This window comes from Salmo trutta, chromosome 5 (assembly GCF_901001165.1).
Source record: "Salmo trutta chromosome 5, fSalTru1.1, whole genome shotgun sequence".
Taxonomy (NCBI): domain Eukaryota; kingdom Metazoa; phylum Chordata; class Actinopteri; order Salmoniformes; family Salmonidae; genus Salmo; species Salmo trutta.
Genome location: NC_042961.1, coordinates 10,480,106 through 10,499,768, shown reverse-complemented (window position 1 = coordinate 10,499,768; position 19,663 = coordinate 10,480,106). Strand labels below are relative to the sequence as shown.

General features: G+C 50.0%; 1 protein-coding gene across 5 annotated transcripts in view; it reads right to left on the bottom strand.

Annotated features, from left to right (window-relative positions):
* Positions 1 to 19,663, bottom strand: part of LOC115193641 (echinoderm microtubule-associated protein-like 6) — a 123,614-nt gene that overhangs the window by 9,679 nt on the left and 94,272 nt on the right. For all 5 annotated transcript variants that reach the window (XM_029752481.1, XM_029752483.1, XM_029752482.1 and 2 more), the window contains 2 exons: positions 19,099 to 19,287; positions 18,699 to 18,871 (listed from right to left, as the gene is read on the bottom strand). In XM_029752481.1, coding sequence (XP_029608341.1) covers positions 18,699 to 18,871; positions 19,099 to 19,287 — 362 coding nt within the window. The remainder of the gene's footprint in view (positions 1 to 18,698; positions 18,872 to 19,098; positions 19,288 to 19,663) is intronic.

The following is a 19,663-nucleotide window of genomic DNA, read 5'->3' as shown; positions in this document are numbered from 1 at the left end:
TAGGACTGATGCTAGGGTTAGTTACTGCCAGGATGTGGACATGAAGGTAGGGTTAGGACTGATGCTAGGGTTAGTTACTGCCAGGATGTGGACATGAAGCTAGGGTTAGGACTGATGCTAGGGTTAGTTACTGCCAGGATGTGGACATGAAGGTAGGGTTAGGGCTGATGCTAGGGTTAGTTACTGCCAGGATGTGGACATGAAGCTAGGTCTAGAGCTGATGCTAGGGCTGATGCTAGGGTTACTGCCAGGATGTGGACATGAAGGTAGGGTTAGGGCTGATGCTAGGGTTAGTTACTGCCAGGATGTGGACATGAAGCTAGGGTTAGGGCTGATGCTAGGGTTAGTTACTGCCAGGATGTGGACATGAAGCTAGGGTTAGGGCTGATGCTAGGTTTAGGACTGATGCTAGGGTTAGTTACTGCCAGGATGTGGACATGAAGGTAGGGTTAGGACTGATGCTAGGGTTACTGCCAGGATGTGGACATGAAGCTAGGGTTAGGGCTGATGCTAGTGTTAGTTACTGCCAGGATGTGGACATGAAGCTAGGATTAGGGCTGATGCTGGGGTTACTGCCAGGATGTGGAGATGAAGCTAGGGTTAGGGCTGATGCTGGGGTTACTGCCAGGATGTGGAGATGATGCTAGGGTTAGGGCTGATGCTAGGGATAGGGCTGATGCTAGGGTTAGATACTGCCAGGATGTGGACATGAAGCTAGGGTTAGGGCTGATGCTAGGGTTAGGGCTGATGCTATGGTTAGATACTGCCAGGATGTGGACATGAAGCTAGGGTTAGGACTGATGCTAGGGTTAGGACTGATGCTAGGGTTAGTTACTGCCAGGATGCGGACATGAAGCTAGGGTTAGGACTGATGCTAGGGTTAGGGCTGATGCTAGGGTTACTGCCAGGATGTGGACATGAAGGTAGGGTTAGGACTGATGCTAGGGCTACTGCCAGGATGTGGACATGAAGCTAGGGTTAGGGCTGATGCTAGTGTTAGTTACTGCCAGGATGTGGACATGAAGCTAGGCATAGGGCTGATGCTAGGGTTACTGCCAGGATTTGGAGATGAAGTTAGGGATAGGGCTGATGCTAGGGTTAGTTACTGCCAGGATGTGGACATGAAGCTAGCAATAGGGCTGATGCTGGGGTTACTGCCAGGATGTGGAGATGAAGCTAGGGTTAGGGCTGATGCTGGGGTTACTGCCAGGATGTGGAGATGATGCTAGGGTTAGGGCTGATGCTAGGGTTAGGGCTGATGCTAGGGTTAGATACTGCCAGGATGTGGACATGAAGCTAGGGTTAGGGCTGATGCTAGGGTTAGGGCTGATGCTATGGTTAGATACTGCCAGGATGTGGACATGAAGCTAGGGTTAGGACTGATGCTAGGGTTAGGACTGATGCTAGGGTTAGTTACTGCCAGGATGCGGACATGAAGCTAGGGTTAGGACTGATGCTAGGGTTAGGGCTGATGCTAGGGTTACTGCCAGGATGTGGACATGACGCTAGGGTTAGGACTGATGCTAGGGTTAGTTACTGCCAGGATGTGGACATGAAGGTAGGGTTAGGACTGATGCTAGTGTTAGTTACTGCCAGGATGTGGACATGAAGCTAGGGTTAGGGCTGACGCTAGGGTTACTGCCAGGATCTGGACATGAAGTTAGCTTTAGGGCTGATGCTAGGGTTAGTTACTACCAGGATGTGGACATGAAGCTAGGGTTAGGGTTGATGCCAGGGTTACTGCCAGGATGTGGACATGAAGCTAGGCTTAGGGCTGATGCTAGGGTTAGTTACTACCAGGATGTGGACACGAAGCTAGGGTTAGGGCTGATGCTAGGGTTACTGCCAGGATGTGGACACGAAGCTAGGTGTAGGGCTGATACTAGTGTAACAGTATAGCTTCCGTCCCTCTCCTCGCCCCAACCTGGGCTCTGCACACATTAACAACTGACACCCACGAAGCATCGTTACCCATCGCGCCACAAAAGCCGCGGCCCTTGCAGAGCAAAGGGAACAACTACTTCAGGTCACAGAGCAAGTGACGTCACCGATTGAACCGCTATTAGCGTGCACCACCGCTAACTAACCAGCCATTTCACTTCGGTTACACTAGGGTTAGTTACTGCCAGGATGTGGACATGAAGCTAGGGTTAGGGCTGTTGCTAGGGTTAGTTACTGCCAGGATGTGGACATGAAGCTAGGGTTAGGACTGATGCTAGGATTACTGCCAGGATGTGGACATGAAGTTAGGGTTAGGGCTGATGCTAGGGTTAGTTACTGCCAGGATGTGGACATGATGCTAGGGTTAGGACTGATGCTAGGGTTAGTTACTGCCAGGATGTGGACATGAAGGTAGGGTTAGGACTGATGCTAGGGTTAGTTACTGCCAGGATGTGGACATGAAGCTAGGGTTAGGACTGATGCTAGGGTTAGTTACTGCCAGGATGTGGACATGAAGGTAGGGTTAGGGCTGATGCTAGGGTTAGTTACTGCCAGGATGTGGACATGAAGCTAGGTCTAGAGCTGATGCTAGGGCTGATGCTAGGGTTACTGCCAGGATGTGGACATGAAGGTAGGGTTAGGGCTGATGCTAGGGTTAGTTACTGCCAGGATGTGGACATGAAGCTAGGGTTAGGGCTGATGCTAGGGTTAGTTACTGCCAGGATGTGGACATGAAGCTAGGGTTAGGACTGATGCTAGGGTTACTGCCAGGATGTGGACATGAAGCTAGGGTTAGGGCTGATGCTAGTGTTAGTTACTGCCAGGATGTGGACATGAAGCTAGGATTAGGGCTGATGCTAGGGTTACTGCCAGGATTTGGAGATGAAGTTAGGGATAGGGCTGATGCTAGGGTTAGTTACTGCCAGGATGTGGACATGAAGCTAGCAATAGGGCTGATGCTGGGGTTACTGCCAGGATGTGGAGATGAAGATAGGGTTAGGGCTGATGCTGGGGTTACTGCCAGGATGTGGAGATGATGCTAGGGTTAGGGCTGATGCTAGGGTTAGGGCTGATGCTAGGGTTAGATACTGCCAGGATGTGGACATGAAGCTAGGGTTAGGGCTGATGCTAGGGTTAGGGCTGATGCTATGGTTAGATACTGCCAGGATGTGGACATGAAGCTAGGGTTAGGACTGATGCTAGGGTTAGGACTGATGCTAGGGTTAGTTACTGCCAGGATGCGGACATGAAGCTAGGGTTAGGACTGATGCTAGGGTTAGGGCTGATGCTAGGGTTACTGCCAGGATGTGGACATGAAGGTAGGGTTAGGACTGATGCTAGGGCTACTGCCAGGATGTGGACATGAAGTTAGGGTTAGGGCTGATGCTAGGGTTAGTTACTGCCAGGATGTGGACATGAATTTAGGGTTAGGGCTGATGCTAGGGTTAGGACTGATGCTAGGGTTACTGCCAAGATGTGGACATGAAGCTAGGGTTAGGGCTGATGCTAGGGTTAGTTACTGCCAGGATGTGGACATGAAGCTAGGGTTAGGGCTGATGCTAGGGTTAGTTACTGCAAGGATGTGGACATGAAGCTAGGATTAGGGCTGATGCTAGGGTTACTGCCAGGATGTGGACATGAAGGTAGTGTTAGGGCTGATGCTAGGGTTAGTTACTGCCAGGATGTGAACATGAAGCTAGGGTTAGGGCTGATGCTAGGGTTAGGACTGATGCTAGGGTTAGGGCTGATGCTAGGGTGAGTTACTGCCAGGATTTGGACATGAAGGTAGGGTTAGGGCTGATGCTAGGGTTAGATACTGCCAGGATGTGGACATGAAGCTAGGGTTAGGACTGATGCTAGGGTTAGGACTGATGCTAGGGTTAGTTACTGCCAGGATGTAGACATGAAGCTAGGGTTAGGGCTGATGCTAGGGTTAGGACTGATGCTAGGGTTAGTTACTGCCAGGATGTAGACATGAAGCTAGGGTTAGGGCTGTTGCTAGGTTTAGGGCTGATGCTAGGGTTAGATACTGCCAGGATGTGGACATGAAGCTAGGGTTAGGACTGATGCTAGGGTTAGGACTGATGCTAGGGTTAGTTACTGCCAGGATGCGGACATGAAGCTAGGGTTAGGACTGATGCTAGGGTTCGGGCTGATGCTAGGGTTACTGCCAGGATGTGGACATGAAGGTAGGGTTAGGGCTGATGCTAGGGTTAGTTACTGCCAGGATGTGGACATGAAGTTAGGGCTGATGCTAGGGTTAGTTACTGCCAGGATGTGGACATGAATTTAGGGTTAGGGCTGATGCTAGGGTTAGGACTGATGCTAGGGTTACTGCCAAGATGTGGACATGAAGCTAGGGTTAGGGCTGATGCTAGGGTTAGTTACTGCCAGGATGCGGACATGAAGCTAGGGTTAGGGCTGATGCTAGGGTTACTGCCAGGATTTGGAGATGAAGTTAGGGATAGGGCTGATGCTAGGGTTAGTTACTGCCAGGATGTGGACATGAAACTAGGATTAGGGCTGATGCTGGGGTTAGTTACTGCCAAGATGTGGACATGAAACTAGGGTTAGGGCTGATGCTAGGGTTAGTTACTGCCAGGATGTGGACATGAAACTAGGGTTAGGGCTGATGCTAGGGTTAGTTACTGCCAGGATGTGGACATGAAGCTAGGGTTAGGACTGATGCTAGGGTTAGCTACTGCCAGGATGTGGACATGAAGGTAGGGTTAGGACTGATGCTAGGGTTAGTTACTGCCAGGATGTGGACATGAAGCTAGGGTTAGGACTGATGCTAGGGTTAGTTACTGCCAGGATGTGGACATGAAGCTAGAGTTAGGACTGATGCTAGGGTTAGTTACTGCCAGGATGTGGACATGAAGGTAGGGTTAGGACTGATGCTAGGGTTAGTTACTGCCAGGATGTGGACATGAAGCTAGGGTTAGGACTGATGCTAGGGTTAGTTACTGCCAGGATGTGGACATGAAGCTAGGGTTAGGACTGATGCTAGGGTTAGTTACTGCCAGGATGTGGACATGAAGCTAGGTTTAGAGCTGATGCTAGGGTTAGGGCTGATGCTAAGGTTAGTTACTGCCAGGATGTGGACATGAAGCTAGGTTTAGGGCTGATGCTAGGGTTAGTTACTGCCAGGATGTGGACATGAAGGTAGGGTTAGGACTGATGCTAGGGTTACTGCCAGGATGTGGACATGAAGCAAGGGTTAGGGCTGAGCAGGGGTTCGTTACTGCCAAGATGTGGACATGAAGCTAGGGTTAGGGTTGATGCTAGGGTTACTGCCAGGATGTGGACATGAAGCTAGGTATAGGGCTGATGCTAAGGTCATTTACAGCCAGGATGTGGACATGAAGCTACAGTTACGGCTGATGCTAGGGTTACTGCCAGGATTTGGACATGAAGTTAAGGATACGGCTGATGCTAGGGTTAGTTACTGCCAGGGTTAGGGTTAGGATTTGGACATGAAGCTAGGAATAGGGCTGATGCTAGGGTTACTGCCAGGATGTGGACATGAAGGTAGGGTTAGGGCTGATGCTAGGGTTAGGGCTGATGCTAGGGTTAGTTACTGCCAGGATGTGGACATGAAGCTAGGGTTAGGACTGATGCTAGGGTTACTGCCAGGATGTGAACATGAAGCTAGGGTTCGGGCTGATGCTGGGGTTAGTGCCAGGAGTTGGACATGAAGCTAAGGTTAGGGCTGATGCTAGGATTAGTTACTTCCAGGATGTGGACATTAAGCTTGGGTTAGGGCTGATGCTAGCGTTAGTTACTGCCAGGATGTGGACATGAAGCTAGGCTTAGGGCTGATGCTGGGGTTAGTTACTGCCAGGATGTGGACATCAAGCTAGGGTAAGGGCTGATGCTGGGGTTACTGCCAGGATGTGGACATAAAGCTAGAGTTAGGGCTGATGCTAGGGTTACTGCCAAGATGTGGACATGAAGCTAGGGTTAGAGCTGATGCTAAGGATAGTTACTGCCAGGATGTGGACATGAAGCTAGGTTTGGGCTGATGCTAGGGTTAGTTACTGCCAGGATGTGGACATGAAGCTATGGTTAGGGCTGATGCTGGGGTTAGTTACTGCCAGGATGTGGACATGAAGCTAGGATTAGGGCTGATGCTAGGGTTACTGCCAGGATGTGGACATGAAGGTAGGGTTAGGGCTGATGCTAGGGTTAGTTACTGCCAGGATGTGGACATGAAGCTAGGGTTAGGGCTGATGCTAGGGTTAGTTACTGCCAGGATGTGGACATGAAGCTAGGGTTAGGGCTGATGTAAGGTTTAGGACTGATGCTAGGGTTAGTTACTGCCAGGATGTGGACATGAAGGTAGGGTTAGGACTGATGCTAGGGTTACTGCCAGGATGTGGACATGAAGCTAGGGTTAGGGCTGATGCTAGTGTTAGTTACTGCCAGGATGTGGACATGAAGCTAGGGTTAGGGCTGATGCTAGGGTTACTGCCAGGATTTGGAGATGAAGTTAGGGATAGGGCTGATGCTAGGGTTAGTTACTGCCAGAATGTGGAAATGAAGCTAGGCATAGGGCTGATGCTGGGGTTACTGCCAGGATGTGGAGATGAAGCTAGGGTTAGGGCTGATGCTGGGGTTACTGCCAGGATGTGGAGATGATGCTAGGGTTAGGGCTGATGCTAGGGTTAGGGCTGATGCTAGGGTTAGATACTGCCAGGATGTGGACATGAAGCTAGGGTTAGGGCTGATGCTAGGGTTAGGGCTGATGCTATGGTTAGATACTGCCAGGATGTGGACATGAAGCTAGGGTTAGGACTGATGCTAGGGTTAGGACTGATGCTAGGGTTAGTTACTGCCAGGATGCGGACATGAAGGTAGGGTTAGGACTGATGCTAGGGTTACTGCCAGGATGTGGACATGACGCTAGGGTTAGGACTGATGCTAGGGTTAGTTACTGCCAGGATGTGGACATGAAGGTAGGGTTAGGACTGATGCTAGGGTTAGTTACTGCCAGGATGTGGACATGAAGCTAGGGTTAGGGCTGATGCTAGGGTTAGGGCTGATGCTAGGGTTACTGCCAGGATGTGGACATGAAGCTAGGGTTAGGGCTGACGCTAGGGTTACTGCCAGGATCTGGACATGAAGTTAGGTTTAGGGCTGATGCTAGGGTTAGTTACTACCAGGATGTGGACATGAAGCTAGGGTTAGGGTTGATGCCAGGGTTACTGCCAGGATGTGGACATGAAGCTAGGGTTAGGACTGATGCTAGGGTTAGTTACTGCCAGGATGTGGACATGAAGTTAGGGTTAGGGCTGATGCTGGGGTTTGTTACTACCAGGATGTGGACATGAAGCTAGGGTTAGGGCTGATGCTAGGGTTAGTTACTACCACGATGTGGAAATGAAGCTAGGTAGAGGGCTGATGCTAGGGTTACTGCCAGGATGTGGACATGAAGCTAGGATTCGGGCTGATGCTGGGGTTAGTTACTGCCAGGAGTTGGACATGAAGCTAGGGTTAGGCTGATGCTAGGATTAGTTACTGCCAGAATGTGGACATGAAGCTTGGGTTCGGGCTGATGCTAGGGTTAGTTACTGCCAGGATGTGGACATGAAGCTAGGCTTAGGGCTGATGCTAGGGTTACTGCCAGGATGTGGACATGAAGCTAGGGTTAGAGCTGATGCTACGGTTAGTTACTGCCAGGATGTGGACATGAAGCTAGGGTTAGGGCTGATGCTAGGGTTAGTTACTGCCAGGATGTGGACATGATGCTAGGGTTAGGGCTGATGCTGGGTTAGTTACTGCCAGGAGATGGACATGAAGCTAGGGTTAGGGCTGATGCTAGGATTAGTTACTGCCAGGATGTGGACATGAAGCTAGGATCAGGACTGATGCTAGGGTTACTGCCAGGATGTGGACATTAAGCTAGGGTTAGGGCTGATGCTGGGGTTACTGCCAGGATGTGGACATGAAGCTAGAGTTAGGGCTGATGCTAGGGCTACTGCCAGGATGTGGACATGAAGGTAGGGTTAGAGCTGATGTTAGGGTTAGTTACTGCCAGGATGTGGACATGAAGCTAGGATTAGAGCTGATGCTAGGGTTAGTTACTGCCAGGATGTGGACATGAAGCTAGGGTTAGGGCTGATGCTGGGGTTAGTTACTGCCAGGATGTGGACATGAAGCTAGGACTAGGGCTGATGCTAGGGTTACTGCCAGGATGTGGACATGAAGGTAGGGTTAGGGCTGATGCTAGGGTTACTGCCAGGATGTGGACATGAAGCTAGGTTTAGGGCGGATGCTAGGGTTAGGACTGATGCTAGGGTTAGTTACTGCCAGGATGTGGACATGAAGGTAGGGTTAGGACTGATGCTAGTGTTACTGCCAGGATGTGGACATGAAGGTAGGGTTAGGGCTGATGCTAGGCTTAGTTACTGCCAGGATGTGGACATGAAGCTAGGGTTAGGACTGATGCTAGGGTTAGGGCTGATGCTAGGGTTACTGCCAGGATGTGGACATGAAGGTAGGGTTAGGACTGATGCTAGGGTTACTGCCAGGATGTGGACATGAAGCTAGGTTTAGGGCTGATGCTAGGGTTAGTTACTGCCAGGATGTGGACATGAAGGTAGGGTTAGGGCTGATGCTAGGGTTAGTTACTGCCAGGATGTGGATATGAAGTTAGGGTTAGGGCTGATGCTAGGGATAGGACTGATTCTAGGGTCACTGCCAAGATGTGGACATGAAGCTAGGGTTAGGGCTGATGCTAGGGTTAGTTACTGCCAGGATGTGGACATGAAGCTAGGGTTAGGGCTGATGCTAGGGTTAGTTACTGCCAGGATGTGGAGGTGAAGCTAGGGTTAGGGCTGATGCTAGGGTTAGTTACTGCCAGGATGTAGACATGAAGCTAGGCTTTGGGCTGATGCTAGGGTTAGGACTGATGCTAGGGTTAGTTACTGCAAGGATGTGGACATGAAGGTAGGGTTAGGACTGATGCTAGGATTACTGCCAGGATGTGGACATGAAGCTAGGGTTAGGGCTGATGCTAGGGTTAGTAACTGCCAGGATGTGGACATGAAGCTAGGCTTAGGGCTGATGCTAGGGTTAGTTACTGCCAGGATGTGGACATGAAGCTAGGGTTAGGGCTGATGCTAGGGTTAGTTACTGCCAGGATGTGGACATGAAGCTAGGGTTAGGGCTGATGCTAGGGTTAGTTACTGCCAGAATGTGGACATGATGTTAGGGCTGATGCTGGGGTTAGTTACTGCCAGGAGTTGGACATGAAGCTAGGGTAGGGGTGATGCTAGGATTAGTTACTGCCAGGATGTGGACATGAAGCTAGGATTAAGACTGATGCTAGGGTTACTGCCAGGATGTGGACATTAAGCTAGGGTTAGGGCTGATTCTGGGGTTACTGCCAGGATGTGGACATGAAGCTAGAGTTAGGGCTGATGCTAGGGTTACTGCCAGGATGTGCACATGAAGGTAGGGTTAGAGCTGATGCTGGGGTTAGTTACTGCCAGGATGTGGACATGAAGCTAGGCCTAGGGCTGATGCTAGGGTTACTGCCAGGATGTGGACATGAAGGTAGGGTTAGGGCTGATGCTAGGGTTACTGCCAGGATGTGGACATGAAGCTAGGGTTAGGGCTGATGCTGGGGTTACTGCCAGGATGTGGACATGAAGCTAGGATTAGGGCTGATGCTAGGGTTACTGCCAGGATGTGGACATGAAGCTAGGGTTAGGGCTGATGCTAGGGTTAGTTACTGCCAGGATGTGGACATGAAGCTAGGATTAGGGCTGATGCTAGGGTTACTGCCAGGATGTGGACATGAAGGTAGGGTTAGGGCTGATGCTAGGGTTACTGCCAGGATGTGGACATGAAGCTAGGTTTAGGGCTGATGCTAGGGTTAGGACTGATGCTAGGGTTAGTTACTGCCAGGATGTGGACATGAAGGTAGGGTTAGGACTGATGCTAGTGTTACTGCCAGGATGTGGCCATGAAGGTAGGGTTAGGGCTGATGCTAGGCTTAGTTACTGCCAGGATGTGGACATGAAGCTAGGGTTAGGACTGATGCTAGGGTTAGGGCTGATGCTAGGGTTACTGCCAGGATGTGGACATGAAGGTAGGTTTAGGGCTGATGCTAGGGTTAGTTACTGCCAGGATGTGGACATGAAGGTAGGGTTAGGGCTGATGCTAGGGTTAGTTACTGCCAGGATGTGGATATGAAGTTAGGGTTAGGGCTGATGCTAGGGATAGGACTGATTCTAGGGTCACTGCCAAGATGTGGACATGAAGCTAGGGTTAGGGCTGATGCTAGGGTTAGTTACTGCCAGGATGTGGACATGAAGCTAGGGTTAGGGCTGATGCTAGGGTTACTGCCAGGAAGTGGACATGAAGCTAGGGTTAGGACTGATGCTAGGGTTAGGGCTGATGCTAGGGTTACTGCCAGGATGTGGACATGAAGGTAGGGTTAGGACTGATGCTAGGGTTACTGCCAGGATGTGGACATGAAGGTAGGGTTAGGGCTGATGCTAGGGTTAGTTACTGCCAGGATGTGGATATGAAGTTAGGGTTAGGGCTGATGCTAGGGATAGGACTGATTCTAGGGTCACTGCCAAGATGTGGACATGAAGCTAGGGTTAGGGCTGATGCTAGGGTTAGTTACTGCCAGGATGTGGACATGAAGCTAGGGTTAGGGCTGATGCTAGGGTTAGTTACTGCCAGGATGTGGACATGACGGTAGGGTTAGGACTGATGCTAGGATTACTGCCAGGATGTGGACATGAAGCTAGGGTTAGGGCTGATGCTAGGGTTAGTTACTGCCAGGATGTGGACATGAAGCTAGGCTTAGGGCTGATGCTAGGGTTAGTTACTGCCAGGATGTGGACATGAAGCTAGGGTTAGGGCTGATGCTAGGGTTAGTTACTGCCAGGATGTGGACATGAAGCTAGGGTTAGGGCTGATGCTAGGGTTAGTTACTGCCAGGACGTGGACATGATGTTAGGGCTGATGCTGGGGTTAGTTACTGCCAGGAGTTGGACATGAAGCTAGGGTAGGGGTGATGCTAGGATTAGTTACTGCCAGGATGTGGACATGAAGCTAGGATTAGGACTGATGCTAGGGTTACTGCCAGGATGTGGACATTAAGCTAGGGTTAGGACTGATTCTGGGGTTACTGCCAGGATGTGGACATGAAGCTAGAGTTAGGGCTGATGCTAGGGTTACTGCCAGGATGTGTACATGAAGGTAGGGTTAGAGCTGATGCTAGGGTTAGTTACTGCCAGGATGTGGACATGAAGCTAGGGTTAGGGCTGATGCTGGGGTTAGTTACTGCCAGGATGTGGACATGAAGCTAGGACTAGGGCTGATGCTAGGGTTACTGCCAGGATGTGGACATGAAGGTAGGGTTAGGGCTGATGCTAGGGTTACTGCCAGGATGTGGACATGAAGCTAGGGTTAGGGCTGATGCTGGGGTTACTGCCAGGATGTGGACATGAAGCTAGGATTAGGGCTGATGCTAGGGTTACTGCCAGGATGTGGACATGAAGCTAGGGTTAGGGCTGATGCTAGGGTTAGTTACTGCCAGGATGTGGACATGAAGCTAGGATTAGGGCTGATGCTAGGGTTAGGACTGATGCAAGGGTTAGTTACTGCCAGGATGTGGACATGAAGGTAGGGTTAGGACTGATGCTAGGGTTAGTTACTGCCAGGATATGGACATGAAGCTAGGATTAGGGCTGATGCTAGGGTTACTGCCAGGATGTGGACATGAAGCTAGGGTTAGGGCTGATGCTAGGGTTAGGACTCATGCTAGGGTTAGTTACTGCCAGGATGTAGACATGAAGCTAGGATTAGGGCTGATGCTAGGGTTAGTTACTGCCAGGATGTGGACATGAAGGTAGTGTTAGGGCTGATGCTAGGGTTACTGCCAGGATGTGGACATGAAGGTAGTGTTAGGGCTGATGCTAGGGTTACTGCCAGGATGTGGACATGAAGGTAGTGTTAGGGCTGATGCTAGCGTTAGTTACTGCCAGGATGTGGACATGAAGGTAGGGTTAGGGCTGATGCTTGGGTTAGGGCTGATGCTAGGGTTAGTTAATGCCAGGATGTGGACATGAAGCTAGGCTTAGGGCTGATGCTAGGGTTAGGACTCATGCTAGGGTTAGTTACTGCCAGGATGTAGACATGAAGCTAGGATTAGGGCTGATGCTAGGGTTACTGCCAGGATGTGGACATGAAGGTAGTGTTAGGGCTGATGCTAGGGTTACTGCCAGGATATGGACATGAAGGTAGTGTTAGGGCTGATGCTAGGGTTAGTTACTGCCAGGATGTGGACATGAAGCTAGGGTTAGGGCTGATGCTAGGGTTAGTTACTGCCAGGATGTGGACATGAAGGTAGTGTTAGGGCTGATGCTAGGGTTACTGCCAGGATGTGGACATGAAGGTAGTGTTAGGGCTGATGCTAGGGTTACTGCCAGGATGTGGACATGAAGGTAGTGTTAGGGCTGATGCTAGGGTTAGTTACTGCCAGGATGTGGACATGAAGCTAGGGTTAGGGCTGATGCTGAGGTTAGTTACTGCCAGGATGTGGACATGAAGCTAGGGTTAGGGCTGATGCTTGGGTTAGGGCTGATGCTAGGGTTAGTTACTGCCAGGATGTGGACATGAATTTAGGGTTAGGGCTGATGCCAGGGTTAGGACTGATGGTAGGGTTACTGCCAGGATGTGGACATGAAGGTAGGGTTAGGACTGATGCTAGGGTTACTGCCAGGATGTGGACATGATGCTAGGGTTAGGGCTGATGCTAGGGTTAGGGCTGATGCTAGGGTTAGTTACTGCCAGGATGTGGACATGAAGCTAGGGTTAGGGCTGATGCTAGGGTTAGTTACTGCCAGGATGTGGACATGAAGGTAGTGTTAGGGCTGATGCTAGGGTTACTGCCAGGATGTGGACATGAAGGTAGTGTTAGGGCTGATGCTAGGGTTACTGCCAGGATGTGGACATGAAGGTAGTGTTAGGGCTGATGCTAGGGTTAGTTACTGCCAGGATGTGGACATGAAGCTAGGGTTAGGGCTGATGCTAGGGTTACTGCCAGGATGTAGACATGAAGGTAGTGTTAGGGCTGATGCTAGGGTTACTGCCAGGATGTGGACATGAAGCTAGGGTTAGGGCTGATGCTAGGGTTACTGCCAGGATGTGGACATGAAGGTAGTGTTAGGGCTGATGCTAGGGTTAGTTACTGCCAGGATGTGGACATGAAGCTAGGGTTAGGGCTGATGCTGAGGTTAGTTACTGCCAGGATGTGGACATGAAGCTAGGGTTAGGGCTGATGCTTGGGTTAGGGCTGATGCTAGGGTTAGTTACTGCCAGGATGTGGACATGAATTTAGGGTTAGGGCTGATGCCAGGGTTAGGACTGATGGTAGGGTTACTGCCAGGATGTGGACATGAAGGTAGGGTTAGGACTGATGCTAGGGTTACTGCCAGGATGTGGACATGATGCTAGGGTTAGGGCTGATGCTAGGGTTAGGGCTGATGCTAGGGTTAGTTACTGCCAGGATGTGGACATGAAGCTAGGGTTAGGACTGATGCTAGGGTTAGTTACTGCCAGGATGTGGACATGAAGGTAGGGTTAGGGCTGATGCTAGGGTTACTGCCAGGATGTGGACATGAAGGTAGGGTTAGGACTGATGCTAGGGTTACTGCCAGGATGTGGACATGAAGCTAGGGTTAGGGCTGATGCTAGGGTTAGGGCTGATGCTAGGGTTAGGGCTGATGCTAGGGTTAGTTACTGCCAGGATGTGGACATGAAGCTAGGATTAGGGCTGATGCTAGGGTTACTGCCAGGATGTGGACATGAAGGTAGGGTTAGGGCTGATGCTAGGGTTACTGCCAGGATGTGGACATGAAGCTAGGGTTAGGGCTGATGCTAGGGTTAGGACTGATGCTAGGGTTAGTTACTGCCAAGATGTGGACATGAAGGTAGGGTTAGGGCTGATGCTAGGGTTACTACAGGATATGGACATGAAGCTAGGGTTAGGGCTGATGCTAGGGTTACTGCCAGGATGTGGACATGAAGGTAGTGATAGGGCTGATGCTGAGGTTAGTTACTGCCAGGATGTGGACATGAAGCTAGGGTTAGGGCTGATGCTGAGGTTAGTTACTGCCAGGATGTGGACATGATGCTAGGATTAGGGCTGATGCTGAGGTTAGTTACTGCCAGGATGTGGACATGAAGCTAGGGTTAGGGCTGATGCTAGGGTTAGGACTGATGCTAGGGTTACTGCCAGGATGTGGACATGATGCTAGGGTTAGGACTGATGCTAGGGTTAGTTACTGCCAGGATGTGGACATGAAAGTAGGGTTAGGGCTGATGCTAGGGTTAGTTACTGCCAGGATGTGGACATGAAGCTCGGATTAGGGCTGATGCTAGGGTTACTGCCAGGATGTGGACATGAAGGTAGGGTTAGGGCTGATGCTAGGGTTAGTTACTGCCAGGATGTGGATATGAAGTTAGGGTTAGGGCTGATGCTAGGGATAGGACTGATTCTAGGGTCACTGCCAAGATGTGGACATGAAGCTAGGGTTAGGGCTGATGCTAGGGTTAGTTACTGCCAGGATGTGGACATGAAGCTAGGGTTAGGGCTGATGCTAGGGTTAGTTACTGCCAGGATGTGGACATGACGGTAGGGTTAGGACTGATGCTAGGATTACTGCCAGGATGTGGACATGAAGCTAGGGTTAGGGCTGATGCTAGGGTTAGTTACTGCCAGGATGTGGACATGAAGCTAGGCTTAGGGCTGATGCTAGGGTTAGTTACTGCCAGGATGTGGACATGAAGCTAGGGTTAGGGCTGATGCTAGGGTTAGTTACTGCCAGGATGTGGACATGAAGCTAGGGTTAGGGCTGATGCTAGGGTTAGTTACTGCCAGGACGTGGACATGATGTTAGGGCTGATGCTGGGGTTAGTTACTGCCAGGAGTTGGACATGAAGCTAGGGTAGGGGTGATGCTAGGATTAGTTACTGCCAGGATGTGGACATGAAGCTAGGATTAGGACTGATGCTAGGGTTACTGCCAGGATGTGGACATTAAGCTAGGGTTAGGACTGATTCTGGGGTTACTGCCAGGATGTGGACATGAAGCTAGAGTTAGGGCTGATGCTAGGGTTACTGCCAGGATGTGTACATGAAGGTAGGGTTAGAGCTGATGCTAGGGTTAGTTACTGCCAGGATGTGGACATGAAGCTAGGGTTAGGGCTGATGCTGGGGTTAGTTACTGCCAGGATGTGGACATGAAGCTAGGACTAGGGCTGATGCTAGGGTTACTGCCAGGATGTGGACATGAAGGTAGGGTTAGGGCTGATGCTAGGGTTACTGCCAGGATGTGGACATGAAGCTAGGGTTAGGGCTGATGCTGGGGTTACTGCCAGGATGTGGACATGAAGCTAGGATTAGGGCTGATGCTAGGGTTACTGCCAGGATGTGGACATGAAGCTAGGGTTAGGGCTGATGCTAGGGTTAGTTACTGCCAGGATGTGGACATGAAGCTAGGATTAGGGCTGATGCTAGGGTTAGGACTGATGCAAGGGTTAGTTACTGCCAGGATGTGGACATGAAGGTAGGGTTAGGACTGATGCTAGGGTTAGTTACTGCCAGGATATGGACATGAAGCTAGGATTAGGGCTGATGCTAGGGTTACTGCCAGGATGTGGACATGAAGCTAGGGTTAGGGCTGATGCTAGGGTTAGGACTCATGCTAGGGTTAGTTACTGCCAGGATGTAGACATGAAGCTAGGATTAGGGCTGATGCTAGGGTTAGTTACTGCCAGGATGTGGACATGAAGGTAGTGTTAGGGCTGATGCTAGGGTTACTGCCAGGATGTGGACATGAAGGTAGTGTTAGGGCTGATGCTAGGGTTACTGCCAGGATGTGGACATGAAGGTAGTGTTAGGGCTGATGCTAGCGTTAGTTACTGCCAGGATGTGGACATGAAGGTAGGGTTAGGGCTGATGCTTGGGTTAGGGCTGATGCTAGGGTTAGTTAATGCCAGGATGTGGACATGAAGCTAGGCTTAGGGCTGATGCTAGGGTTAGGACTCATGCTAGGGTTAGTTACTGCCAGGATGTAGACATGAAGCTAGGATTAGGGCTGATGCTAGGGTTACTGCCAGGATGTGGACATGAAGGTAGTGTTAGGGCTGATGCTAGGGTTACTGCCAGGATATGGACATGAAGGTAGTGTTAGGGCTGATGCTAGGGTTAGTTACTGCCAGGATGTGGACATGAAGCTAGGGTTAGGGCTGATGCTAGGGTTAGTTACTGCCAGGATGTGGACATGAAGGTAGTGTTAGGGCTGATGCTAGGGTTACTGCCAGGATGTGGACATGAAGGTAGTGTTAGGGCTGATGCTAGGGTTACTGCCAGGATGTGGACATGAAGGTAGTGTTAGGGCTGATGCTAGGGTTAGTTACTGCCAGGATGTGGACATGAAGCTAGGGTTAGGGCTGATGCTGAGGTTAGTTACTGCCAGGATGTGGACATGAAGCTAGGGTTAGGGCTGATGCTTGGGTTAGGGCTGATGCTAGGGTTAGTTACTGCCAGGATGTGGACATGAATTTAGGGTTAGGGCTGATGCCAGGGTTAGGACTGATGGTAGGGTTACTGCCAGGATGTGGACATGAAGGTAGGGTTAGGACTGATGCTAGGGTTACTGCCAGGATGTGGACATGATGCTAGGGTTAGGGCTGATGCTAGGGTTAGGGCTGATGCTAGGGTTAGTTACTGCCAGGATGTGGACATGAAGCTAGGGTTAGGGCTGATGCTAGGGTTAGTTACTGCCAGGATGTGGACATGAAGGTAGTGTTAGGGCTGATGCTAGGGTTACTGCCAGGATGTGGACATGAAGGTAGTGTTAGGGCTGATGCTAGGGTTACTGCCAGGATGTGGACATGAAGGTAGTGTTAGGGCTGATGCTAGGGTTAGTTACTGCCAGGATGTGGACATGAAGCTAGGGTTAGGGCTGATGCTAGGGTTACTGCCAGGATGTAGACATGAAGGTAGTGTTAGGGCTGATGCTAGGGTTACTGCCAGGATGTGGACATGAAGCTAGGGTTAGGGCTGATGCTAGGGTTACTGCCAGGATGTGGACATGAAGGTAGTGTTAGGGCTGATGCTAGGGTTAGTTACTGCCAGGATGTGGACATGAAGCTAGGGTTAGGGCTGATGCTGAGGTTAGTTACTGCCAGGATGTGGACATGAAGCTAGGGTTAGGGCTGATGCTTGGGTTAGGGCTGATGCTAGGGTTAGTTACTGCCAGGATGTGGACATGAATTTAGGGTTAGGGCTGATGCCAGGGTTAGGACTGATGGTAGGGTTACTGCCAGGATGTGGACATGAAGGTAGGGTTAGGACTGATGCTAGGGTTACTTACTGCCAGGATGTGGACATGAAGCTAAGGTTAGGGCTGATGCTGAGGTTAGTTACTGCCAGGATGTGGACATGAAGCTAGGGTTAGGGCTGATGCTGAGGTTAGTTACTGCCAGGATGTGGACATGATGCTAGGATTAGGGCTGATGCTGAGGTTAGTTACTGCCAGGATGTGGACATGAAGCTAGGGTTAGGGCTGATGCTAGGGTTAGGACTGATGCTAGGGTTACTGCCAGGATGTGGACATGATGCTAGGGTTAGGACTGATGCTAGGGTTAGTTACTGCCAGGATGTGGACATGAAGGTAGGGTTAGGGCTGATGCTAGGGTTAGTTACTGCCAGGATGTGGACATGAAGCTCGGATTAGGGCTGATGCTAGGGTTACTGCCAGGATGTGGACATGAAGCTAGGGTTAGGGCTGATGCTAGGGTTAGGACTCATGCTAGGGTTAGTTACTGCCAGGATGTGGACATGAAGCTAGGATTAGGGCTGATGCTAGGGTTACTGCCAGGATGTGGACATGAAGCTAGGGTTAGGGCTGATGCTAGGGTTAGTTACTGCCAGGATGTGGACATGAAGGTAGGGTTAGGGCTGATGCTAGGGTTAGTTACTGCCAGGATGTGGACATGAAGGTAGGGTTAGGGCTGATGCTAGGGTTAGTTACTGCCAGGATTTGGACATGATGCTAGGGTTAGGGCTGATGCTAAGGTTAGTTACTGCCAGGATGTGGACATGAAGGTAGGGTTAGGGCTGATCCTAGGGTTAGTTACTGCCAGGATGTGGACATGATGCTAGGGTTAGGGCTGATGCTAAGGTTAGTTACTGCCAGGATGTGGACATGAAGGTAGGGTTAGGGCTGATGCTAGGGTTAGTTACTGGCAGGATGTGGACATGATGCTAGGGTTAGGACTGATGCTAGGGTTAGTTACTGCCAGGATGTGGACATGATGCTAGGGTTAGGACTGATGCTAGGGTTAGTTACTGCCAGGATGTGGACATGATGCTAGGGTTAGGACTGATGTTAGGGTTAGTTACTGCCAGGATGTGGACATGAAGGTAGGGTTAGGACTGATGCTAGGGTTACTGCCAGGATGTGGACATGAAGGTAGGGTTAGGACTGATGCTAGGGTTAGTTACTGCCAGGATGTGGACATGAAGGTAGGGTTAGGACTGATGCTAGGGTTACTGCCAGGATGTGGACATGAAGGTAGGGTTAGGACTGATGCTAGGGTTAGTTACTGCCAGGATGTGGACATGAAGGTAGGGTTAGGACTGATGCTAGGGTCACTGCCAGGATGTGGACACGAGTCTAGCCAAAGTGCTCCAGGTAGCTCCTATGTCCCCTCAGTTCTTACCTGATGTCCTGTATGGCAGCACTGCGGTCTCGTTTCTTGCCCCACATCTTGAGTGAGTTGGTGAGGAGGATGATGAACTCCCCATTCTTCATACCCACAGACACCATCTCCCCATCGGGACTATAGCTGGCACACTTGGCTGGATGGCCCAGGCTCACCTTGTTCAGCAGTTTCTAGCAGGGAAACGGACGCAGGGTTGTAGACAACAAAACATGCCATTCAACGGTTAACTAAATTCAGGTGCAAAGGAAACCAAGAACACAAACCTATTTATACACAGATTTGAGATGCAAAAAAGTTGTTTCTGCAATAAATCAATTAAGACATTCAATGTAAGTTCAAACACAACTTCATAACTCAGCAGACCATTGGAACCACATAGTATTTATTTGTGCTGTACCTTGTCGGCCAGGTCCCATATGCGGATGGTGCTGTCGTCGCTGGTGGAGATGAACAGGTCTTTAGAGGGGTGGGTGGCCAGGCCCCAGATCTCGCCCTGCATGTGACCGTTGATCAGGATGTTGGACGCAGCGTTCTTCTCTCCCACCTCAATGATCTCACCATCCTTTGTACCTACCAATATCTTACCCTGGTAGACAGGGACACAAGAAGGTTACTGTTTTTAACCCTTCAAAATCCTAGCTATAGACTTAGGGCTTGCTTCAATCCGGATCGCTAAGAGCATCTGCTAAATGACAAAAATATTATATAAATATATATGATATTCAATTAAAATATATATATATATATATATATTTTAATTGAATATCATATATATTTATATAATATTTTTGTATATATATATAAATATATATACATATATATATATATATATATATATATATATATATATATATATATAAAACATTGCGACAGTACATTTAATTCCGAAAGGATTGTTCAGGGAGTTGCTTTAAGGTTAAACATCTGCTGTAGACATGCTCAAAGTCTCTTTCAATGATGTG